The following is a 27,323-nucleotide window of genomic DNA, read 5'->3' as shown; positions in this document are numbered from 1 at the left end:
TCAATTTTTCATAATTTCTTTTTCTTTCGATCCACAACGTGGCCATCGACGAAATAATAATTCCCCCCAACGAAGATTCGATGAAAGATTCGGGAACTCCAGTTTCTCGAAATATCCAAGATCCTAATCGCCTGTTCGGGACACGCCAAGGAAACGCCGTTCTCCCAGGCACACGTTATTAACCCATTGTCTATCGCATGGTAGCACTTAGAGGCAAGTGGAAGATGCGGTAATTTAAGCGTCCTTTGATGCGCGAGAGTTGTTTTCAACTATCGCCCCGTAAATCATCTCGCGCCCCATAAACCTGCCCGTGCGCCTCTTTGTCCCGCTCCATATTCCACTTTTCTCTCGCTCGCTCGGACCCAGCTCCGCGGCCCAAATAACAGGCCACGATTTACAGTGCAATTTACAGCCGAACGTAAACGTGCATACCGTGGCCCTCATCGTGTAAATACGCCACTTTATTTCGCCCGGGTTCCTGCCTCCGTCTCCTCCGCGCGAGAAATGGCGCCAATTTTGAATTCGTCGTGAGGAAGCTTCTTGTAAAAATTGAACGATCGGTGATTTTTTTTTTGAGGATTTAAATCTTGAGGATTTAACTTTAGAATTTTTGATCGGTAACATCTAAAAACTGCATTCGAATTATGAGAAGTTTCTCAAGCATTTTCCTAAAAATTGATGATTTTTTAAAGATGATATTTTCATTTTTCTCCTACGTACAAATATTATATATTCGCACGTCTCCTATCTATCTTCTCATAAGAGATTTCATTCGATGCAAAAGGAATGGAAAGAAGGACGAGCTTCTGAACCGATTGCAATTAGTAGGTAGACGGTTCTGGTACGAGAGAATTCCGTACGACGGCAACTAATTATCGGTTGCTTTATTTCGTTGCTTCGACGCGTACCGTTACGTCTGGCCGGGATTCTGCGCTGTAATTTTCTTTCCCTCTCTCCTCTCTCTCTTTCTCTCTTTCTCTCTCTCTCACTCTCTCGCTTCCAAAAGACACAATCGACGCGCGTTCCATATCCTCGTCCCTCTTTCTCTCGAAACAATTTCCATCGAAAATATCGAACGTATTACAATTCCTTAATTCCTCCCGTATCCAATTAATAATCCTTCGAGGATAGGGATCCCGATCGAGGTGCGCTTACAGCCGGCCGCGTAAGCCGGAAACCGGCTCGATGGCTTCTGGGTATCTATTTAACGACGTTACTCCTCCCTCCCTCCCTCTCCTCCTCCCCTCCTCCCCTCCTCCCCTCCCTCGGCCTTGTCGTTGCCCCGCAAAAATCGCCACTACCGTTCCTTGTACCTTCTCCGTTCTCTTTTTATTTTATTGCCCCAACCTCTTATAATCTTCGCGATAATAATTCTTCCGCGCGGGTATATGAGACCCTCCCTCCCTCCTCTTGTTCTCGCGGCAATCCGCGAGCGTATGGGTCGGTTCCATCCGGGTTTTGGTTTCTCGTTTAATGTCTTCGATGGAGGAACTTTTTTTTTTCGATGTGTTCGGAAAAAGAAAAACACGAAAGGGGGGGGGGGAGAGGGAAGGGAGAAGAAGCGAGAGGACGCTCGGTGGAGGTGGTTCGGTGGCGTTGTCCCACGGGGCGAACCCACCGTTCGACTTCTCTCTCTCTCTCTCTCTCTCTCTCTCTCTCTCTCTCTCTCTCTCTCTCTCTCTGGCCGCCTTATGTATAAACCTGGCGATCCAGCACGCTTTCCTTGCTCGTTTTGCTCGATTTCGATTGCGCCGGGACCCAGAAGAAGCTGCTGAACACGCTGGAACATTGCTCGCAATTTAAATAAATTCACCGTGTCCCCGCGTGGACTCGGGATTCGTAGCTTTCCCTCTCTCTCTCTCTCTTCTCTCTCGTTTTTGCTCTTTATCTCTTCCATGTCTGTTCTTGGGAGCAACCGTTGTCGCGCTCTCGTTGCTTTCGGAGGGATCGTCTCGAGGAGGAGGGCATTATAGGATTTGCGAGATCTAAGCAGGAGTGATACGTTCGAGCAAGTGCATCGGGGAAAATTGTTTTTATATCGGTGGAATCAGTTTTTTGATCGTGTTTCCAGAAAAGTTGGAAAATTTGTTTAAGAGTGTTTTTATCAACGATTTAATTTATTTGCAATTAATTTACTCGATGTGTGTAACGATACAGTTGAAAGTAAAACAGTGCAGAAAGTAAATCGAGTGAATGAAATAAATTTCTGGAAAAATAGCACAGTAGCATTTAAGGGGAGACGTAATAAGTTAAGATTAGATCAATCGAATCGTTTATTAATAATTAATTTGTATTTACATTTGTGAACAGAAAATATAATAATAACCGGATGCGAACAGTTATCATAGTTATCATAGTTTCATAATCTAAATAATCGCTAAAACAAAACGAGAGTGGATAGATTTTAGATTTCGTTTCGATTTGAGCTTTATTACAGTTGAATTATCAAGTTTCTCTCGAATCGAGGCGAGCGATTGGAAAAGAATCGGCAGGAAAGTCGGGAATTCGGTCGCGATTCGTGCGCGTCGAACGATAAGGAACTCGAGTCGGCCAGGTGTAAACGTCGACCGAGGCCTGGATGACGAATTAAGGCTGGCTCGAGTGATTAGAAAGGCAGAGAGTTTCGATCGCGGCGTGGCCGTGTGTATCGACTGTGTTCACTGCACCACCGCGGTGAAAATCGTTTGCCACGTCGATCCGCGTCGAGCGGATGGAAGATGAGTGAAAGGTTGGCCGGCTGTGGACCCAAGGTCTGTTCAATGTCTCGTCCTCCCGGCCTCTCTGGCAGCAGGAAAACGGCATCGTCGCGCCGCGAGTACGCGCTCGCGCAATAAATCCCCGGGGTGGCCGGATTGATTTATTTGGAGGAAAAGCAATTAAGGAATTAATCGAATCCGGAGGAAAATTCTTCGTTCGCGAGCGTGGCCAGAGGGAAGGAAAGGCGCTTCGACGCCCCGTTTCTCTTCGACTCGTGCTGTGGATTAATTGGACGCCGTTGGTTTTCTTTTTTTTTTTTTTTTTAAATTGATCGGTTAGAGGCGGATTTGAACTTGTTCCGGTTGAATATCTCTGTACAGGAGTTGTCAAGATTTTATCAGAGGTTTAACAATGTGATGCAATGTGTGTGTGTGTGTGTGTGTGTGTGTGTGTGTGTGTGTCTATCGCGTGGTTGATTATTGATTTTTGCAAATAGCGATGAGTTCTTTCGTCATCAGGATATTTTTGGCAAGAGTTTAGGTTTTTCGATAAAGAGTAATTCGAAATTCGATTAGATATTTTTGTGGATAGCAGCTCTTTTGTTGTACTTTTGGAGCATCGAGGTTAATCTGTTACAAGATCCTTTGATAGATATTTGCAACGTAAATTGCAAAATTGAAATCTCTGTCTACACCTTTAATATCATTACTAAATTGATTTTCTAACATTTTTTTAAAATTATAAATAAATAAATAATTTCTGTTTCAGGAAATTCTTTAAAGTTTTTAATACACCGATAAAACTAAACGTGTTCTCGCAACCGAGCCAAGATTAGTAACTCATAAATTGCAATTACCAAGCAATGATCGGTCGCGATGCAACTCCCCTTAATAGAATATTATTCATCGATGAATCGCGGGAATAAAGCGTCATCGTGAAATTCATCCGCGCGATTCATCCGCACCATTCGAATCCGAATTCGCATCGACACTTGGAGGCCGGGTTTTAACCGATTTATTTAATCGAACGCGTGTCCGCGTAACTAGGCTGTTTATCATATAGATTGGCCGGCATACTCGTGGCTAGAGCGCGTACCAACTGCCTCCTGTTGCACTGTCGATACGTGAGAACCCGTGGCAAGATTCGTGGAACGCGTCCACTCCTCTCTGAATCGATTTCCCTCTCGTTGGCTCGATCACTTCTGGCCTATGTCAAGTCGGCCGGAGACGAGTGGAAAGGTGAAAAGTTGTCAGAAAAATAAGTTTATCGTGTTAAACGTTTAGGAAAGAAAAATGCGTGGAAGTTAAGTTAATACGAATTCTTCATTCGAGTTGAGATATTCAATATATATATATATATCAATGAAACTTTAATGCAGAGGTGGTTGGCTCTCGATATCCGATCACGATTATTTGCCTTTTCCACTCTCGAGTGCCCGGCCAACGGCCAATTAAAAGCGCACAATAAAACACGAGGCCGCTTTCCGTGACCGCATAAATATTAAAATCAAGAAGAAATCAGACCGTGTTCACGTGGCCGACAATAAAATATACTATTATCACACGACCTCGTCAAGGCAGTCCGTATATACACGTATATACCCGTACCAGCCACGCTCTCCCTCCTCTCCTTAGCTGAATCACAAGGAATCGTGGAAAACACGACGACAATCCCGGCAACGAATATTTCTCTCGTATACGCGCGCGTAGCGCGTAGTTTCTGTCGCGTTTTGCACACCGGGACCCTCGAATCGCGTTTCGTATCCTTCTCTGTATCTCGTTGGTGTCGAGGACGAGAGGAGGACGGGTGACGAGGGAGAGAGAGAAAGAGCGAGCAAGATCGCGGAGGAGGAGGAGGAGGCGGCGGCGGCGGTACGGAGGGGGGAGGGGGAGGAAGAAAGAGGAGAGACAAAAGGGAATGAGAGAGCGTGCGTGGACCGAGAGCAGCGGCGGGTCGAGCGCGCGCGCTAGTGTTAGGAATGTGGTACCACTGCTTGTCACAGTCACAAGCGCACCGTACCACCGGCACGTTGTATTATACGCGGTTGAATATAAGTGCAGCGCGAGTTAGTTGGCCCGGTAGGCGAGGTACGACGCCTCGCGCGTTCGTCTCTCCTTTCGTATGTATCGAACGCTTTGGCCGGCCACGTAAACCGTTCGCTCGCCTGCTGCCCGATCCCCGTATGCGCGCGCATCCCGCGCGACCTACCCGATAATTGGCCCCCGCGTAACAGGTCTCGGCCAATCGCCGCCCTTCTTCAATTTTAACGCATAGCCCGAAATCTTTCGAAATTCTTTCCTTCTTACGGGGAGGGGGGGGGGAGGGGAAATAACAGGGAGAAAAATAGGGAAAGAGGGAAGAGAGATAAAGAGAGGAATATTTGCGTATCGTATACACAGGCAGGCGCGTTATATATAAGCTGAAACTTAGGAGGCATAAATTATCGCGTGTATGAGAGGCGCGATGGGATCGGAAACGCAATTAAAATAAAATCAGGGTCCCCCTGCCGTTGAGTGCCGTTCGCCGCGAGGGAACTGCGCGTCGAATCGATGCCCCTCCCCATTGTTTTCAAAGAGAATTGCTGTAAATCGGAGGATTACCAGGCCGGCCGGCCGACCGCGGCCAGCCGTATAAGAGAGATCGAGACTTTTCCGGCCGGGATCTCGGCCGGTGTACGAGTATACGAGTAAACGATCGTTTTACGAGCGTAGACCCGATAACGATCGAACGATGTATCCTTGACTAAATCGTGACTAGAAGCGGAGGGAGTGCGCCGATACAACCTCGATACAAACATTGTTCTCATCGGGATACAAATTGCTCGTATGCCGATGCGGCTCGGACCCCGTGATAGGGGAATAAATAAAATCGGGAGGAGAAAGGAAACGAGAGAGAGAGAAGGAGAGAGAGAGGGGGGGGGGGGAGATCGACCGTGTCCTTAAGCAGATGCTTCTTCTCGGAATAATTGTGTAAAGGATTCCGGGAATTTTAGAATCTTTGAATTAAATCGCCTTTGCAGAAACTTTGGATAAATCTTGTCCTGTGAACGGGATCAAATTTTGAAATTTAAATTTGATTGATCTATTGATTCCCACGTGTTTTAAGTTTTTCATCAGTAATTTCACGGATCATAAATTTTAAAATATTCTTTCCAACTTTCACACTCGTACGAGATCATCGTCGCAGAATAGAATTATCGTTATCGATGATTCGCCCAACGGGCAAACAAAGGCGCGAACCCAACGACAATGATGCTTCCAATCCGTGTGCGGTGCGCGATAACGGTACGGGAGGAAAAGGAAACGGGGTCGGCGCTACCGATACCGATCCACGCAAGATGCGTCTGTCGAGCGTTATTAATTAACCTGATAGGGTGATTAACGATCGTAGCCGCGTACCACAGCGCGTCTTTCATCGGGATCGATTAATGCCTTTCGCCGAATTGGCTGCTTTTCGCGGAATAATCCTCGAACAATCGGGGCACAGCTCGCCTTCCTCCCTTCGATCGGATACATCGAATGTAACGAGGGAGGATTATCGTATTATTTTACTTTAAATTATAACACAACTACTGAATAACGAAGATAAAATCAGATTACTGGAAAATGATTAATTTGGAAGTAATGGATATTGTGAAATATTCTTTCGAAATTATACTCCACGATTAAATTATACATTGGAAGATAGAGATACACGAAAATTATTACTAATGTAACGAGGATAATAGAATTGTCGTATTTTTACCTTAAATCGTAACGCAATTAGCGAATAACGAAGGTAAAAATCAGATTGGACTGGAAAGTGGTTAATTTGGAAATAAATTTTATGATCAAAGATTTTTCAGAAATCCATTTTCACTTGCCAACGAATCTACCTAATAAAGAAAAAAAAAAAAAAAATTATATCTTGGATACATTGAAAGATAGAAAATGTATATTAATAATCGGTACAAGTAACTGCTATCATATCGATCGAGACGATCGGATGTTCTTATGCAAGCTGTTCCGAGAAATCGAAAGGAGAAGGACGCGCGCGAGTGACGATTTCGAGGCTGGTTTCGAGTTCGGGGATATTGGATCGGAGAACGATAATAATTACTCCCGCGCCGTCTGTCACGAGCGATCGATAACTCGCCGGCAATTAACTTTGAAAAATCGTCTCGAGTCACGTACGATCCGGTTTCCAAAGGATCACCCCTCCCCTTTCCCCCTCCTCTCTTTTTCTTCGCTTAACCCGCCCCGCGATATTAGATTCCCGCGGACGAAAACGATCAGCGCGCCACCTGCCTTCGTTGTTGCGCCTTGCGAGTGAAAAATGGAAGGATTATCGATCTTTATTCGATCCCCTTAAAGCGAATTTACACTTTTACCGGCTTTAATTTGCGAATGAATTTCACACACCGATATTATTTAATTTGGATAAAACGTCGATTGGAGGTGTATTATTCGTAAATGATAAACAAGAAGTAAGTTACCAAATACTAAATATATCTCGTATCTTAAATTAGAACGAAGACCTAACCTCAATCTCGGATATCTACACTTGATTTGGATCGATTTCCCGTGGGAAGGAGAACGAGGAGAAGGCTGGGTGGGTTTTTCTCTGGGAATAAAATTGGCCGGGAATAAAGCTGGACGAGAAGGATCGTGCGGCGGGCAAACGAGCGACTGCTCAACCGGGACACCCGTGCACGCATTGTTGAGCGATTAGGCGGTTGGAACTGCGTAGGATATTCCCCTCGGGAGGCGGCCTTGATCGAATTGGCCGCGAGAAGACTGGTTCCGTGGAATCACGCGAGACTAGAGAGCTAGTAGGAGAACAATCGAAAACCTCTTGTTCAATTGTCCCCTAAACGCAATGCGAGAAAATGCATCGGTCCGCGTGTGTCCGATACAGAGATTATTTACTTATGAATTTACCAATTTTAATTCGAAATCTCGTGCATAAGCAAGAGATCAACAACTCTGTTAAGAGATTCGGATTATCATCGAAGGTTGAGCTCCAAGTCTTCGACTAACAACTGCATTAATTCTTGGGGCTTCTTTTTTAAAATAAAATTATTCCAGAAATCGTAAGAGTGTAGAATTTGTTATTCTATACTCTATCATTTTTTCTTTCATTTACGTATCTCTGCACGTACAGAGATCCATTGTTAATTTTAGCATCCATTTTAAATTTTATATATTCGCAGCACCAATTCTTGGCCAGTATTTTTTAAAAATCGTACTCACAGGGAATGGCAAAGAATTGTCGAATCGAAGATAAGAGATTGGTAGTGTAATGGTGGTTCGCAGGGGTGGCAAGGGTGGGGGCGACACCGAGCCCCGCGAGAGGCAGCCCGGGAACCGGTTGCCTTCGAGGAGGCACACAACCGTGGACACTGACGGATATGACATTTCTGAAGTTCGTGGCCATCTACGTTTCATCCTCTCGTTCGTTTTGCACGCTGCCCAACTTTGCCCTCCCCTCCTTTGCGCACCGCTCCTTCGACGTCGTCCCCCCTTCACTTTACCTTTTATTTCGATTCGATTTTTCTGCCGGTCTTGTTCCCTTATTATCTCGTTTTGCTCGTCTCTGGCCCACGTCACTTTCTCTCTCTCTCTCTCTTTCCTCGCCCCTTCCTCCTCCTGCCCTCCTCCTGTCCATGCCTCGAGACTCGCGCGTCGATTTTATTTTTCCCTCTCCATCCGCGCAAACCTGGTCTCTCCGGTCCCTCCGCCGAAGGGAGGCTCCTCTTCCTTTCCACCACGGCACGCTCGTGCTTTTATTTCCTGTCGGCCTTCTTGCCGCCCCTTTTTCGTCCGCGCAGAACCGCGGCTCCTCTTTCACTTGTTGTTCTCGCGTCATCCTCCAAATTGAACGCTCTGTCCAAATCGATTTTGTCCCTGGATGCGTTCTCGATTTTAATTTGATTCTTCGAGAGAGGAGAGAATTCACCATCACCGTTTTGAAATTTGAAAAATTTATCTCTTTAGAATATTCGATCATTCACGCTATATAATATATATATATATATATATATATATATATAGCGTGAATGATCTGATTCGCAAAATTCCGCGATGCAAAGAAATTCCAAAAAATCTTCGGCCACCTCTTAAATTGCGGATTAATTATTCGAAAACTCGTTTCGTTGGGCAGAGGTCGGTTTAATAACCATTAGAGCCAGAAGACCTCGGACGATTTTCACCCCCACGTGTTGTGTAGGCCGGCGGGCGCGAGAAAGGTGAAAGGCTGGACGCGGCGAGGGTGTGAAAGATCTAGAGCAGATAGGGGGCCTCTATATTGATGAGCTGGCTCTCTCCGCGTATTGATTCCACGGCAGAGGGGTTTCGCCGGGGCCCGGAGCACCCTGCAGACCCCTTTTGCTACGCGCCAACCCCGATAAGATCGGTCAGATAAGCCATGATTACACACCGCGTCGAGCCACCCCCTCCCTCTCGCGTTTTTCTCTCCACCCTTCGTATCGCCCACCGACTGTGTAAACAGTCTTCCACGTTGATGGTTGGCTTCGTTTTTTCAGTCTTCAATGGGGCGACCAGAAGTCCAGTATCGAATTCCCATGTAATTAATTATCCATTGATTTGGATCAATCAAAATTTTTATTGCGTTTGCTTAAAGAATTTTATTATTTTTATTTTTTTCCGGATCAGAAATTCGTTCGAGTCGAGGAAAGATTTATCTTTGCTATTAGTTTATATAATTTACGTAATATATCTTTATTACGAGGTAAATAAATATAAGGATATATACGAAAAATCGACGAATTCGTATAGATTACATTGTTTAAACAATTGTATTGCATTCTTTTTTTTGGATCATAAATCTCTAAATGTTATGTTTCAATTTTTAAATCCCTAAATCCTTAAATTTTTATAAAATGATTATTTGATTATAATAAGAGAATTATCTGTCTTAAAAGATATTAAGAAATTCCCCAATCCCCAAGATTAAAATTTGTATATTTAAAATACAGATCATTAATTCTGGATCACACGTTAAAAAAGGCCGCTGTCACAATCCATATATAGATACTTCTACTTATCCACGTATCCAATACGTAATGCAAGTTAAAAATGGCGCACTTCATCAACGTACTTCATCCGACAGCGCCCTCTATCCCACCGTTCCATCGAAAAAAGAAAGATACTCGAAAACGGTTACATCGTGCCGACAATGCAAAGGGGGCACGTCCCACCTCGTCCTCGAGCACTCTCGAGTGAAAGATACGTCAGAGACAGCGAAGAAAAAGAGGGAAAACAGGACATTTTATATTCGTGGACACGCGCTCGAGAGATTCATTGTGACGAGTTCACAAAGAGGGGTGCAATTTCGATGGCGAGTTTTTCGCTCAAACAGCTTTCAATCGGTTTTCCATTAGAAGAACTTCCCCCTCTCCGTTCCGCCTGCGCGGCGACAATGCGCACGACCTGATCTCTTTTCTCCGCGCTGAGAGGAGGTTAAGTGGCCGGTGAATGGAAACTATCGAAGGAAGAAGCTTCCTACGTGAAAAGTTGCGAGAAGTGGGTCCATGGAATTTGTATAAGTGGTAACTGTCGAGACGGAAATGAGGCGAGGTATACCTTCGTCGATGGGGAAACAGGTGTAGAGAGAAGATGGGATCCTTTCACGATCCCGGGTCAGGTATGAACACGGGCTCGCGTTTCCAATCCTCTGAACCCGGGGGATTAAGGGCGGCCGATTTCACGCGATCCCGGCTCTTCTCGTGGCTTCTTGATTCTGGAAGCTTTTCGATTCTTCTTCCATGAATAACTCTGTGGGTTAGAAAAACTGGCAAGAAATCTTTGGAAAGTGTTGTGAAGAGGTTATGAAGAGGTTATGAAGAGATAAATATTTATTCGCGCTTGCGTCTTCGATCCTTTTTGCTATTTGAACAATAGTGTAGAACGGTGTGTAGTGTAAATATTTGTGTATCGTTAAACGTTGTGTAATTAATGGCAATTTGTCAGAGACAATAAATTTTAATAGTTTAAATGCCGAGTACAATAGTGTTTTGCATTCTGATGCGAAATTTTGTCTTGCAAGTCGCCTACGTAATATAAATATAATATAGAAACATAACCTATTTTATAAGACAGAATTTCTGGTAGACTCTATTTTGCAAATTAGACGGTTTTGATCAGGATGTAAAGCATCTTTATATATTATTTTGTAATGGAACATAATGATCTTTAGAGACAAAGGATTAACTCGAACGAAATCATTTAGATTATTAGATAAAACCGAGTCGTTCTTTAAATATTTTCGAAATTGGAACGACTCGGTTTCCAATACGTTACAGGTGTGATATCTGTGTGTTTTCTTTTCCAAAACTGTCGCTGCAGAGTGCGGCGAGGCGGGCGGGCACCAGCTGTGCCAACTGCAAGACCGCGACCACCACGCTCTGGCGAAGGAATCAGGCCGGAGAGCCAGTCTGCAACGCGTGCGGCCTCTATTACAAACTGCACAACGTAAGTAATCGATCATACATAACCTCCATCATAGACGTTTTCTCGGCTGGATCCCTAGCCACGACTAATGAACCAGTCTTTCGATCGGATTCGAGCAATGAATCCTCTTAAATACATTTCGGTATATGTATAGTAAAAATTGGATTATTGCTCGACAATTGTAATGGAATTGATTCTTATAATTTAATCAGAGTTTGAATTTTCTTTATGCATATAGGATGTTAATATATTTAGAGAATTGATTCTGGAAGCTAAAATAAACATAATATTGATTGAAATTTATGTATTAAATGAATAAGATAAAGTGAGACACAGATATTGTGAAATCGCAATATGACAAAGATAAAGATTATCTACAAACATGAAATTACAATTTAACGAATAATTTTCAATTGACACTTTTGTTTTTTTTGTTTTTTTCTTTAGAATTAACCCTCCAAAACGAATATATTAACGAATATATTATTCTATGTGTGTGTAAAAACACACGTACAGTTATCCAATTTTTACCATCCATGTAACTAAATCCATGTCTCTTGAAATATCGTTTGGGTCTTTTTGAATTTCTTTAAAAAGAGATCCGCGGGTATATGGCATTTTATTTATCGGGGGACTTCCGTTCGGAATCGGAGCGAACGATCGAAAGCGGAAGATCCGTGCCACTCGATACAATGTTTTCGAGGAGGGAGAGGCCGACAAAGGGACTCGGGTATTAAACGGTGGATACGAGATCCGGCGAATGAAAGCAGTCCTTCGATAAACAGCAGAGGCAAAAGGTCGTTTCTTTGGCCACCGTCGAAGCCACTGATCGTAAACCGGCCCGTGTAACGTAATATCGGATCGCTATTGTCGCGGCGAGCCTCTCTCGAGCATCCATTGTCGTACCGTGGAACCTAATTCCTCGATCCTCTTTCTTCTCTACGACCACAATCTACTCGCATTCTTCGCGACTTTCATCTCTGAAATCGTTGCAATTGTCGTGTCCTCGAATATGTCTGGAATAGACACTAGCCAAATGTTTCTCATTCGGACTTTAATACGTTTCACTAGTTCCGATGGTTGCCGCCGGATGTCTTTATTTTCTCGCAAGTAAACATTTTTACTCTAATTCATATATATCGGTACCAAATTGTGATACATAAACGAAACGAATTGTAATTATAATTATTTTCAACGCATAACTGCTTTACAATTTATAATTTGAAAATGATTCGATAATTTATCCTCATTATTAAAAATTCCATTATGTAAGAGATAAATCCGATAACAAAAAAACAACTGCTGGTTCGAAGTAAATCTTATCCCAAATCGAAGCGTCTCTCGTTTGTTTTCGATAAACTCGAGCGGGATTGCCACTCGAGCCCTTCCGTCTACGCGATTCGACCCTCTGTTGTGCCAACAATTAGGGTGTTCTGTGGAGTCGGCGGACGTGCGAAGAGTGTCGCCAGAGACGATGAGGCGGGGGTGGAGCGTGCTCAACGGCGTGTGACACAGGAAGCAGCAGAGGAAGACAAAGGGAGGAGGGAAAAACGGACATCCTGCTGGGAGTTTTTCTCAGGAACTCGGCGTATTTCACGCGGAGAGAAGAACGATCGCTTGCGGAAATCTTCGTCGTGGATTATGGGTGGGCGTCGACCTCGATAGCTCTCGCTGCGCTACATCCGCTATAATTCCTCGTGGACGAGGATTGTCTCTCGGTTTTCCTTTATCCTTCCTCTCGAGTTTTCGCGGGTCAAAAATAAATTTCTCTCGCGGGATCTTGATAAGATTCCGTTTGTTGCAGCTCGCCTAATTGGCCCACGATGACACAACGGGTCCCACTGTCCTCTCCTCCCGGCACTCCAAGCAAATGGTCCGTTCGAATTTACGCGGCTTTTTCCTCCTACTCTACCGGCTTATCGGCCTATGTCGATCTGCGCTTCGAAGACAGACGCTCAACGTATCGCTGAGTACGGTGCACCGCTCCCGACTACTACTCGGTTCCAAGCAATTATTGCACGAATTCTTTGCATCAATTTAACACTTTAATCGTTGTAATATTTACATATAATTTTCAATGCTTAACTAAATTTAAACGAGGATTGAGTCGTAAATTAGAGAGTTTAAATAAATTGAATTTTTTCAGATCGATCAAGATGCGAATTTGGAAAATGAAAGAGTAGAAATTTTTTTAACTCTTAGATAAAGATTTAAAACAACGATATCAAAATTCGGCCACGATTACAAGCAAAGAATGGACTCGTTAATTATTCGAAAGAAAAATTTGATGAAGAAATAATCATCTTGCAACTCGTTATTCCATTACTCGATCGAATCGGCTCGTCCAATAATTTTACGAAGAAATAACGAGTCCTCATTTATTTCACCTCGACTCCCCCTCAACCTTCTCATCCCATTACCCTCGAAAGGGTTAAAGGCTACAAGATCCCGATTCGCGTTTCCTCGTGACGTTTATCTGGCGAGAATCAGGGTGTAGGGAGGGAGGGAGGGTGGCGCGAGGCAAGCAGAGTGACCAACAGCGACTTACCAGCAAGCGACATCCTCGCGTTGGTTAATGCCGGGCATAAAGGCCGGGCCCAGACACGTTTCCTGGTAATCATTAATTAAGCGTAGGGCTCCCTTCCGCCCCGCCTAGCGACATGGGACGCCGTGCACGCTCCACCAACAGAGAGAATAAATTCGGATACTCTCCTCTCTCTCTCCTCTCTCTCTCTCTCTCTCTCTCTCTCTCTCTCTCTCTCTCTCTTTATCTCTGGAAGAGAAACGAGACGAAAACGCGCGAAACTCATCGCACCATTTCTTCCCTCGAGTTGTTCCTGGGGAAGGAACAGTCGAGAGGAGGATCGCTCCTCGGGTAAGCTGTGGAATAGGCGACTGTCTTGGGTGACGTTAAGCCGACACGTTACAGTCTCCGAATCTCTTCCCCTACGGCCACGTCGAACAATCGGACGGCGAGGATTAACCAGGGGTCCCTGCACTCGTCCAAGGTTCTTCCCTCTCGAACCGATCCGATCTTACGGCGATATCGAAAATTCGACGAGCGATGATCTACGAGAAATTTAGGAGGGGAGAAGGGGGGGGCATACGCTCGTGTGTCGTTGATAATATAATATTCATTATATTCATTTGCAACAATGCTTAACGAAAATTGATACCGTTAATATTTCCCCCTCCCTTGAAATATTTACAATATTTATTAGAATATTTATTTATTAGAAAATTTATTGCAATATTTTCCCCTCCCTCGAAATATTTACAATATTTGTCAGAATATTTATTTATTAGAAAATTTATTGCAATATTTCCCCCTCCCTCGAAATATTTGCAATATTTGTCAGAATATTTATTTATTAGAAAATTTATTGCAATATTTCCCCCTCCCTCGAAATATTTGCAATATTTGTCAGAATATTTATTTATTAGAAAATTTATTGCAATATTTCCCCCTCCCTCGAAATATTTACAATATTTATTACAATATTTATTAGAATGGAATGAAGATTGGGGAAGCTCACAGGTTGAAAGAAAAATTATTAGATAATAAATAGGTTTTGAAAGAATTGGAAAAAAAGTAACGAGAATTATCCTGGAATCGTTAGAAACTCTCGAATTTATTCGAACGTAAGTACACGACAACGTACAAGACAATATTCCTCTTCAAGATTAAATGGCACGAAAAAAAAAAAAAAAAGATCCGGGATCTCGAACTCGGTGCGTTAAAGACACGCATCTCTATTCAAAGAGAAAGGAAGAATGAGAAAGAGAATCGATGGCTGCTACCAAGTATGCGTAAGGAAGGTACGGGCGAAAGAGATCAATCATTTCGAGAGCAGCGTCTCCGGCAGTTTCTCTTGTACCTGCCACCAGAGGGGTATACGGCTGTTCCCGGGGCTTGTCCCGAGATTCGAGATAGACGGCGTGGAGGAGGAAGGAGGGGGGAGGGGAGGGGGACAGGGAACGACAGATCTGGCGTCGTTAAGATAGAGCGGGCCGATAGCGAAGCCGCGCGAGCTGTGGCGCGCGAGCGAGCGAGCGAGCGAGGCGAGGCGAGGCGAGGCGAGCCGACGAGAGCCATCGTGGCTGGTCGAAAATACACGGATTATTCGTGCTCTCGGCGTCGGGCTACCGGCTGCTCGAAATATGGTAATCGCCGCTCGAAATCCTGGCCGGAGGGTCGCCGGGGTCGATGGAGAAATTCCTCGAACGAGGACGATCCTCCTCGTCACTCCGGAAACCCCGTTCACGTAATGGGGGAACGCTTCTTTTTCGAGTTGGAACACTTTATTCTCTTGGATATAGGCGGGATTCGATCAAGTTTGAAGAGGGAAATTTTGGAAACGTGATGGAAGAAAGGAATTATTTATATTATTTATATTACGAGAGAGGATAAATCGATTGATTTTCAATGAAAAATTGGGGAAAAATCTGGAAATCACGTTTTTATAGAATGTTTTTTTGAATTCGATAATTTTTTTTGGAAATGTTCAATGTAATGAAAGAAAGGGAAACTTTCGAGTTAGAACACTTTACTTGATTGGATATAGATGGTACAAAAGATTCAAATTTGAAGAGGGAAATTTTGGAAACGTGATGGAGGAAAGGAATTATTTATATTATTTATATTACGAGAGAGGATAAATCGATTGATTTTCAATGAAAAATTGGAGAAAAAATCTGGAAATCACGTTTTTATAGAATGTTTTTTTGAATAATTTTTTTGGAAATGTTCAATGTAATGAAAGAAAGGGAAATTTTCGAATTGGATGGTACAGGAGCGGATTCGCCCAAATTTGAAAGATTGGATTATTTATTAATTTTCAATGAGAGTTCGAATTCGTTTAAGATAAAGAATTTTTTGGAAATGTAATCAACACTTCTTTCGAGTTGGAGCGTTTTATTTTATCGCGATGTTATTGGATGTAAATAGTACGAATAGGTTCAAGTTTGAGAGAGAAAGGAAGGAATTATTTATATTTGGGAGGATAAATCGAAATCGAAGTTTTTGTAGAATGTTCTTTCGAATTCGTTTTCGATAAGGAATTTTTTTGGAAATGTAATAGAGGAAAGGGAGAACTGGAGAGATTTATTTTTGGAGTTGGAATATTATTGTGTTGATAAAGTTTGTTGGAAGTTTAAATCAATCGAGTTGCAATTTTCTGAAAATTTATCGAGGATATCGAATTGTAAAGAGTTATTGGAGATACGTAAATAATATGCAAACGAGTAGCTTAGGAGATAATTTGATCGGCTCGCGATGAAAATTTTCCGGAAATCACGTTCGCTTAACGGAGGAAAGGAGGAGAACAACTTCTTTCGAGTTAGACACGAGAACATTGTTATGCTGCAGGTATATTATTATTACGCGCACGTAATATGGAAATGAGCCGCTTAGAAAATAAATCGATCAACTTTTCTAAAAATTTTCTGAAACCTTTTAAAATATGGCTACATATATAATTATTATTTAACTTTTACAAGATTACGTGATTAGCCTTGATGAGTTAAAATAACGCAAATAAATATCTTCGAAATATCTTCAACGATCTTCCATTTCAATTGAGTCACAATTTTTTTTTTTAAATATCATTTTTCGTTCCACGAAATCAATCCTCCAATTTTTCAAAACCAACAATTTAAAATTTCAAATGGAAAAACGTGATGAAAATACACCACACGATAAACAAAAATGGATCATCATACATCATTTTTAATTAAATAAAAGTAATTCTCCATCTTTCAAAATCAACCTCGCATCCTTCTTCAAATTAATTCTTGTAACCAACAATCTCCTTCCAAGATCAAAACGGAAAAAAATATACCTTTACATTTTATGTAAAATCTTCTCCATCTTTCGAAAAATCGTAATCAACCAATCTCGCATGGTTCGAGGACGAAAAGATAAAAAGGAAAACGTTCACAGACTCGTATTAAAATAGAAAAGCGACGATACATTACTTATCTCCATTTTTTAAAATCCTTCGAAATAATTGAAATGAAAAGAAACGTATCTTTACATTTTTAATCGTTCCTTCTCTATCCTTCGAAAAATCGTAATCAACCAATCTCGCATCGTTCGAGGACGAAAAGATAAAAAAATGGAATAGCAATAAATACTACAAATCACCATTTTCTAAAATCCCTGTAACTAACAATCTCCATTCCATTTTTCGAAACGGAAAAAAATATATCTTCACACTTTTAATCGTTCCATCTTTCGAAAAATCGTAATCAACCAATCTCGCATGGTTCGAGGACGAAAAGATAAAAAGGAAAACGTTCACAGACTCGTATTAAAATGGAAAAGCGACGAAACAATACTACAAATCACCATTTTCTAAAATCAATCCCTGCCAACAATCTCCATTCCATTCTTCGAAACAGAAAAAAATACACCTTCACACTTTTAATCGTTCCTTCTCCATCCTTCGAAAAATCGTAATCAACCAATCTCGCATGGTTCGAGGACGAAAATATAAAAAGAATAAAAGATAAAAAGAAAAACAGAGATTCGTATTAAAATGGGAAAGCGACGAGATAATACCATATATCTTTATTTTTTAAAATTAAATCCTGCAACAATTTCGCATGCTTGAAATGAAAAGAAATATACCTTCACACTTTTAATCGTTCCTTCTCCATCCTTCGAAAAATCGAAAACGTAACGAAGCCACCGACCTCTCATCAATCTCTAAGGACAGACAGAAAGAGATAGAGATTCTACAGATAGAGAGAGAGAGTATGCTCGCTCGCGCAGACATTCGCGCAGACCCCCGCGCGTTTGAAATTTGAAATGGAAAAGCGGACACGAAAATAGGCACGCCGAGGAATCCGTTAAACAGACCCCCCCCTTGTCCTTTTCCCGATACGTATCTCTCCTCGATGGGGAGAGATAGCGCGGCGCGCGTGTGGCCCCCTCGCGCGCTTCGATCCACGAACGCGATAAACGAGGGGAATGGGAGAATTTCGGGCGACGGTTTTCGGGTGGGGTGGGGAGGGGAAAGCGGCAAAAGCCGTTCTCACACTTCTCTTCTCATTCGACTCGCGGCTCGCGGATAAATCACGCGGGACGGAGAGGAGTATATAGAGAGAGAGAGAGTCAGTCCTCCTCCGTTCGGCGAACGCGCTGCTTTGTGTCCCGCGAGGAAGTTGTAAAATCGCGCGCAAAGGGGGGAGGGGGGAGGGGGGCGTCGGGCGCAAAGGGCCGCCAATTGATATGCCCCCGACGAGCCGGCTACGAGACATTCCTCCGTGCCTCGTTCCGCGAACGTTTTTAGCCGAGCCTAAGCGGAGAGATCCGCTTCTGCTACACATTTTTCCACGCCCTCGCCTTTTTTTTTCCCTTTTTTTTTTTAATTCGCTTCTTTCCCGATTTTTAATAATTTATATATATATATATATTAGATATACGTGTTCTCGATGATCTTATCCTGAATTCTTTTCGCCAGAATTTTCGCCGATTTTTTTCGGAAAGATACGCGATGCTCGATTCTTCGAAGTCTTTCCGATTTTAGAATTTTTAATTCTTCGATCTTTAAATATCCTTTGAATATCGCGTTAGTGAAAATCTTTTTGAATTTTTTAAAATTCATTTGTAAATAATTTCGCACAATAATTTTCTTTTTTTCTTTCTTTCGAAAGATGATACACGGTGCTCGATTCTTCGAAGTCTTTCCGATTTTTAATTCTTCGATCTTTAAAATCTTTGAATATCGCGTTAGTGAAAATCTTTTTGAATTTTATAATTTTTTAAAATTGATTTGTAAATAATTTCGCCTTTTTTTCCTTCGAAAGATGATACGCGATTCTTCGATTCGAAATCTTCCGATTCTAGAATTTTTAATTCTTCGATTTTTAAAACCTTTAAATATCGTGTTAGTGAAAATCTTTTTGAATTTTTTAATTTTTTAAAATTGATTTGTAAATAATTTCGCACAATAATTTTCTTCCTTTCTTTCTTTCGAAAGATGATACACGGTCGATTCTTCGAAGTTTTTCCGATTTTAGAATTTTTAATTCTTCGATCTTTAAATATCCTTTGAATATCGCGTTAGTGAAAATCTTTTTGAATTTTTTAAAATTCATTTGTAAATAATTTCGCACAATAATTTTCTTTTTTTCTTTCTTTCGAAAGATGATACACGGTGCTCGATTCTTCGAAGTCTTTCCGATTTTTAATTCTTCGATCTTTAAAATCTTTGAATATCGCGTTAGTGAAAATCTTTTTGAATTTTATAATTTTTTAAAATTGATTTGTAAATAATTTCGCACAATAATTTTCTTCCTTTCTTTCTTTCGAAAGATGATACACGGTCGATTCTTCGAAGTCTTTTCGATTTTAGAATTTTTAATTCTTCGATCTTTAAAACCTTTGAATATCGCGTTAGTGAAAATCTTTTTGAATTTTATAATTTTTTAAAATTGATTTACAAATAATTTCTCACAATAATTTTCTTCCTTTCTTTCTTTCGAAAGATGATATGCGATTCTTCGACTCGAAATCTTCCGATTCTCGAATTTTTAATTCTTCGATCTTTAAATATCCTTTGAATATCGTGTTAGTGAAAATCTTTTTGAATTTTATAATTTTTTAAAATTGATTTGTAAATAATTTCGCACAATAATTTTCTTCCTTTCTTTCTTTCGAAAGATGATACGCGATTCTTCGATTCGAAATGTTCCGATTCTCGAATTTTTAATTCTTTAAAACCTTTGAATATCGCATTAGTGAAAATCTTTTTGAATTTTTTAAAATTCATTTGTAAATAATTTCGCCTTTTTTTCCTTCGAAAGATGATACGCGATTCTTCGACTCGAAATCTTCCGATTCTCGAATTTTTAATTCTTCTTTAAAACCTTTGAATATCGCGTTAGTGAAAATCTTTTTGAATTTTTTAATTTTTTAAAATTGATTTACAAATAATTTCTCACAATAATTATCTTTCGTAATTTACTACTATTTTCGATAAATTATTTCGAAATGATCGATTCGATTATCTCGCGACACGTAACACGTTCCAACGCCTCGTTTCGCCCATGTTGTTTTCTCACGTTTCTCGATCAACGGGGAATTGGAAATTCGTGGAACGAACGGGAGGGGGGGATCGGCGTGGAAATTCGACCGAGCCTCCCCTCTCGATCTTTCATTCATTGACCCCACCCGCGGGCGCAGGCTCTTCTTGGCGCGATTTCGTATTCGATCGGTGTGCGGTTGCATCGTGTGTGACCACATCAATCTGCATTTCGAATCTCCGCGGATGGCTCTCTCCTTCTCTCTCTCTCTCTCTCTTTATACACCTTCCTTCCCCTCGACCCATCTCGCTCCCTCCACCGCCTCTCTTTTGTTTGCACCTCGCGATCGGTTTCGTCGCTCGGTTCCTATTAAAGCCGCTGCGTATTGTATTCAAATCGGTTCGAAGCTCTCTTCTTTCGTCGTCCACCCTCCCTGCTCTTTCTGCTGCTGCCGTTACGTCGCTCCCTCTTGCTCGCTCATTAAGCTTCATCCGTCGATCCTGTAAAATACTGCGTTTTCGACCCACCCCTCTTGCGGCCCTCTTGTCGTCACGGTTGTCGTATCGTGTAGATTGATCGTGGATGGAATCGGTTGAATGGAAGATTTGGCAAAGGAAGCAAAGTTTTTTATTTACAATTGTCGTGGCAATTATGGTTTCTCTCTCTCTCTCTCTCTTTTTGTTCTTTTCAAGTTTCTATTGATATTCTTTTTTAAGAAGAGGATGTTTAATCTGTTTGATGTTTAGTTAATCGTACATATATATATATATATATATATATATATATGTAATGATAGATTGAGATAAATGTGAATCAAATTTCAATGATACCATTCGACTGATTCTAAAAATTCTTTTCAAGATATAGACACGAGACAGGAGAAAATTCATCAGAATTTTCAACCGCTGTTGTCATTTCATTGGCTACAAAGATATATTATTAATATGTTGCACCGATGCCGAGCGGGTTTTTCATTACTCGATCAGTATGTATCTAAGCGTTTCGTAGTTATCATAGGAAATGCTATCTGAATAATTAATCTTAATATCGAGTGGGCAAATATTCGCTTATTATAAAACGTGTGTATCGATCCTATTTATATTTCTTCGACGACAACTCTTCTACACAAATCTTACGATAACTTCTCGACTCTTCAACGTAGAATTCTCGATTCTCGTTAATTTCTTCGACAATTCTTCTACACAAATCTTACGATAATTCTTTGACTACTCTTCAACGTAGAATTTTCAATTTTCCATAATTTCTTCGACAACTCTTCTACACAAATATCACGATAATTCTTCGACGTAACATTCTCGATTTTCCTTAATTTCTTCGACAACTTTTCTATACAAATCTGACGATAGCTGTTCGAGTACTCTTCAATGTAGAATTTTCAATTTTCCTTAATTTCTTCGACAATTCTTCTACACAAATCTCAAGATAACTCTTCGACTACTCTTCAACGTAGAATTCTCGTTAATTTTTTTCGATAACTCTTACATGAATCCCACGATAATCTTACATGAATCTCCTCGACTACTCTTCAACGTAGAATTCTCGATTTTCCTTAATTTTTTCGATTATTCTTCAACGTAGAATTCTTATTAATTTTTTTCGATAACTCTTCTACAACTCTTCAACGTAAAATCATTTTTCAATTCTCTTTAATTTCTTCAACAACTTTTCGACAACTCTTCGACAACTCTTCTACACAAATATCACGATTATCAATGTTCCATGAAAAACACAATACTTTCTCGAATACTCTTCAACGTAGAATCATTTTTCGATTCTCTTTAATTTCTTCGACAATAAATCTCACGATAACCAATGTTCCAAGAAAAAAACAATATCGAATACTCCTCGGATATTCTTCAACATAGAATTCTCTTAGATTCTTCTTAATTTCTTTGACAACTTTTCGACAACTTTTCGACAATATTTCTACACAAATCTCACGATAATAATCAATATTCCATGAAAAAAACAATACCGAATACTCCTCGACTACTCTTCAACGTAGAATCGTTTCTCGATTCTCCTTAATTTCTTCGACAATAAATCTCACGATAACCAATGTTCCAAGAAAAAAACAATATCGAATACTTTTCGGATATTCTTCAACATAGNCTCCTCGACTACTCTTCAACGTAGAATCGTTTCTCGATTCTCCTTAATTTCTTCGACAATAAATCTCACGATAACCAATGTTCCAAGAAAAAAACAATATCGAATACTCCTCGGATATTCTTCAACATAGAATTCTCTTAGATTCTTCTTAATTTCTTCGACAACTTTTCGACAACTCTTCGACAATTCTTCTACACAAATCTCACGATAATCAATATTCCATGAAAAAAATAATATCAAATACTCCTCGGATACTCTTCAACGTAGAATCGTTTTTCAATTCTTCTTAATTTCTTCGACAACATTTCTACACAAATCTCACGATAATAATCAATATTCCATGAAAAAAACAATACCTGAATACTCCTCGACTACTCTTCAACGTAGAATTCTCGCTTCTCCTTAATTTCGATTTTCAATCAAATACAACGATCGCGTCGATCGTCGAAAATCACAATTTCGACGGAAATACGAGGAACAACAGCTAAATAAAATCCGCCTATATGCGTGCGCGAGTGTGTGGAAGAAGGCATTGATCGGCAATAACACAGGGGCGCCGCGTAGCGGCGGCTCGCGACACTCGTGTGCGTTTTCGCGACGCAGGACCAATTATGCGCGCGCGCGCGCGCGATGCGCGTGCAATGCTTTAAGTACGAAATAACTAGGTATGCAAGTGTGGTGTGCCGCATCGTTGCGGCGTGGAAGGAAATGCACGGGTCGGGGGGGGGACAGGGAGGAGGAGGGGGAGGGGGAGGAGGCGGCGGAGCGCTTTGTAGTTGCCGCGACGTGACGCAACTGCCAACTTAAGGAAAAGGTTCCCGGTATTGCGGGATAAGCGAACGACGGACGCGAGGAGGGCCTCTCCGGAGGTGGCGGCCGAGCCATCATCCTCCCTCGTCCTCCACCCCTCCTCCCCCCTCCCCCTCCCCCGCCGCCGCTGCCGCCGCCCGTCTCCTCTTTGTTTCCAGCCTTCTTTATCTCGTTCTCCCGCGACACCCAAGCCCCAGACGGTCAACGACTCTTTTCGGAATCACGCGATTGCTCGAAATTGCCGGATTACGCGAGAATCGTGTGTCGCGCGCGCGCGTCGTCGTGTGCGGCGGCGGCCCGTCCGCTCGAGTCGCATTTCGCTGGCGTCCAGTTGATTTTTGAACGGGATAGGTAGATACGGGCCTCCAGTTTTTTTGTATTCATTCACGTGAAAATTATATATGTATGTATGTATAATTGTAAGAAAGATTTTATATTTGTTGAAACGTTCGGTGATATTGGCGTGGTTTTCTCGGATAAAATGTTTTTTTCCATGGAGGATGAGGATAGAGCCGATCTAAATCTTAACCATAGTGCACGCTAAAAGTAATTTTTGTAACAGTGCGGTTGATCGAGAGTGGTTAAGTAAGCGATGAGGATATTGCTATTATTTATGGATCGTGAATAAGTAAAGTTTCAAGGAGGATGATTTTCGAACGAAATTCATTGTGGAGGCGAAAAAATTTTTATTTCTAATGAGATAATTCATTGTGAATATCCTCGTTTAGATCCTATTTCTCTCTCTCTCTCTCTCTCTCTCTCTCTCTCTCTCTCTCCCTCAGTTGAGAAACATGTAATAATATAATCGACTAACTGAATCTTTTACCCAAGGATTAAAAACACATTTTTGCGTAATTGCACGGGAGGGAGAGAGGAGGGGGGAGTCGCTGCACTTATTCGACTGTTATAAAAGCTACGATAAAGTGTCTCGATAAAGAAATGGGAAACACCGCGTCTAGACGAAAATTACCGGTCATGGGAGAAAAACTCTCCTCCCTCTTTCCCTCCCAACACGTTTCTTCTTTCAACGCGTTACGTGATTTTTCCACCTTGGCTGGATAGTGTGTTTGCACGAGAATTAACACGAGAATGTATGCGCGTACAAGAATCGCTTAATTACGCGTTGAAGCGCGGTGATTAACCCGGCGATCCCCTTTTCTCGCCCCCTCCCCGGGTTTAGTACGTCATTCGCACGGCAGAGGCGTGTTCCTCTCCGAATCCGGAAGCCACGTTTAGATTAAAACCGATCGACTCAACGAATTGTTGGCTACGACTCTTGCAGGTGAATCGGCCGCTCACGATGAAGAAGGAGGGCATCCAGACGAGGAACAGGAAACTGTCGTCGAAGAGCAAGAAGAAGAAGGCTGGCGGTTGTCTGGGGCTTGGTGGCGTGATGGGTGATATGATCAAAGCCAGCGGCCACCTCGACCTCGACAACAAACCCTTCCACTCAGGCTTCGGCTCACCCATGAGTAAGTCCCGAAATTTTTTTTCCAAGCGCTCCAATTCTGTGTATCTTTATCTCTGTCGTACGATTACGATGTAATCGGTTACATCGATACAGTGTTGTTGTCGCTCACAAAGAATCGGAAATAATTATTCGACTTTGATAATTTTTTAACGATAACGTGTTCTTTTGCAATTTTCGTTTTCTCGAATTGACGCCGAGTTTTTTTCTAAAGAATCGATTTACACGATTCATCGTCTTTCTTGTTATAACTTCGTTAATAATTGACCCCGACTACTTACGAATGCATAATTAATTATCGATACGAATTTTCGACGTCCTTTCCAATCTATCAGTTACGCTTGTTACGCGAGTCGTGAGAGGAGAAATTTATTTTAAAGAACGAAAAGAATATATTGGGGAGAAAAATAGGAAGAATGAGTAATGATGATTACAGGTACGTCGCAGCATCATCACACGATGCATCCAGCGATGCAGCACTACATGTATCACACGGGGGTGGGGGTAGCGGGTGGGCTTCACCAGGGATTCGCGCCCCCTGCGCCGCCACCCATCCACCCCCACTCGCACTCGCACTCCCATTCCCATCACATGACGAGTCTTCAGGGTCTCCAGTTGGCAGCCACGACGAACGCGATGGTGAGTCCAGTGATTTAACCAACCCTCTCATACCCAAGTTATTGAAACTTGAATGAAATTATCCCGCGAGGGAGTGATAAGGGTGAGTCGGTTTGTTTTAGGAATTGTTACATGTTCGTATCGAGGGGTGATTTTTAGATGTCCCAATGTGAATTTCTTCAGGGGGTTTAAAGTTTTTTTNTTTTTTTTTTTTTTTTTTTTTTTTTTTATAAATTTTTCATAAAGTTAGGACGTAAAGTTAGGATAAGGTAAATTGCACGACAAAAGTTTTGCAAAGAGGATAGAATGTATGTATAAATTTGATGAATTTAATTTGATCTGAGTTTAATGATCGTCGACTCACCCCCTCGCGGAAAGGGGAGTGGTTCTGAGAGGAGAGAAACGACCATGGTTGTTCTTGTTTGACTGTTTTCAGACCGGTTGGCGATCGGAGTACACATGAATCGTGAACGATCAACAGCTCAGGACGCAGCCCACCACTCTCGTTCTAACGTAGATCGCGAGACCCGAGCTCTCCTCTCTTTCTCTCTCCGCGAATTATACCGAGAGACGTTCGAGAGGCGCGGAAAAAAGAAACGAAGGAATACGTGAAAAAATCGGACGAGTCGCGAAAACGCACGTTTTCCCCAATTTTTTTTCTTTCTCTCTCTCTCTCTCCTCTCTTCCTCTCTCTCTCTCTCTCTTTCGTTTCTTTCTTTCTTTCGAATCTGTACCCTTTTTCGTTTCGCGATCTCGAATGTAAATATGTAAAGTTTCGCACAAGGTAAGGGCAGTCGAGCCCAGGCCCCAAGTACAAACGAAGTCAAGCTAAATAACTCGTATCGTGTCTAATTAGACGTGCTCCTGTAAATAGACGAACAATTATATATATATATATATATATATATTACATACATCTCTATAAAATCGCAAGAGTTTCTATTCTAACGTGAGTACATAAAAGCGTGAAATAAAAGAAGAAAAAAAAGAAAAAAAAAAATAACGGGAGGTTATTAACGTTACAACCTCCCCCCCCCTCCCCCTCCCCCTCCCTTCCCTTTATCGTGGATCGTCCCTTCGAAGACGATTCTTCTACCGATGGCTGACGAACGAGCGGGGATTAAAATTATTTATTCGAGGATATATATATATATATATATATATACGACGTGTTCAATTCTGTTCGAAAAGGGTATGAAACCCTTGGGAACCGGAATCGGTCTTCGGAGGCCGAGGTGTATTACCTAGTTTGTAAGCGTGTATATCATCCAACATCGTGCGAAACATCGTGCAATTTTAAAAAGTCTTTTTATTAAAACGCGAAGAATTTGCCGCGTTGAGGGGAGGGCCATTGGACGCCGATTTTCATTCATCATTTCGTCCCTTTCGTCCCTAAATTCTTCTCCTTTCGTTCTCCACGTTCCACGAGGAACAAATTAATGTATCGAATATATATTTTGCACGAACGTTATTCGAAGAAGGAAATGTGGCGGTCCGCTTCTCCGTGGAACGCGACGCGGTGGCGCCATCTGCTCGCCGACGAAATTCAGTAGAAAACAAGGACTTATTTTATACGTAAATACCAACGTTTCCAACGGTGATTCTTCCTCGTGGAACGCGATCTATTCGTCGATAATTTACAACGATGAAATCAATGTCGTTAAACGGAACCAATCTCGACAATCGCGTTCGACGAGGAGAAAGATTAAAACGATCGATCGAAAATATATTTTCTACCGTTCCGACGAGGCGTGATCAGTTTTTCCCCCTCCCCTTTGGAACGCGATTGTAGCGCCATATACTCGTCCATAGTTAATCTAGCTAGGTGGAACGCCGTTAAATGGTGGAAGCTTTCAATCGCGTTCGACGCGAGGAGAGAAAATAGTCGAACAATCGATCGAAGGAATATTTTCTGCTCGGTTCCAACGGAAATAGTTACGGTGAATTTTGGTGTCATCTTCTCCCATACAATGCTCGATCTATTTTATTCCCCGCGCACGAGAATCGGCGTCCAGTCGTTCGAGCCATCGCGTCGTGTGTCGTGTTTAGCGATAGCGAGCAGCAACGTTAGGTGTATAAAGCACACGTAGAAAAAAAAAAAAAAAAAAAAAAAAAAA

At 41.8% G+C, this 27,323-nt stretch overlaps 1 protein-coding gene across 4 annotated transcripts in view; it reads left to right on the top strand.

Moving 5' to 3' along the window:
* LOC122717383 (GATA-binding factor C-like) overlaps positions 1-27,323 on the top strand; it is an 83,906-nt gene extending 56,583 nt beyond the window's left edge. For 2 of the 4 annotated variants that reach the window (XM_043941422.1, XM_043941421.1), the window contains exons 5-8: positions 11,034-11,168; positions 24,403-24,592; positions 25,025-25,227; positions 25,643-27,323. In XM_043941422.1, coding sequence (XP_043797357.1) covers positions 11,034-11,168; positions 24,403-24,592; positions 25,025-25,227; positions 25,643-25,669 — 555 coding nt within the window. In that variant the 3' untranslated portion in view covers positions 25,670-27,323. The remainder of the gene's footprint in view (positions 1-11,033; positions 11,169-24,402; positions 24,593-25,024; positions 25,228-25,642) is intronic. The other 2 variants (XM_043941423.1, XM_043941424.1) reach the window with 2 other exon arrangements.

Source organism: Apis laboriosa, unplaced genomic scaffold (assembly GCF_014066325.1).
Source record: "Apis laboriosa isolate Shangri-la unplaced genomic scaffold, ASM1406632v1 scaffold4_cov146, whole genome shotgun sequence".
Classification (NCBI taxonomy): Eukaryota; Metazoa; Arthropoda; class Insecta; order Hymenoptera; family Apidae; genus Apis; species Apis laboriosa.
The sequence above is the reverse complement of the archived record's forward strand: the minus strand, read 5'-3'. Positions and strand labels throughout refer to the sequence as shown.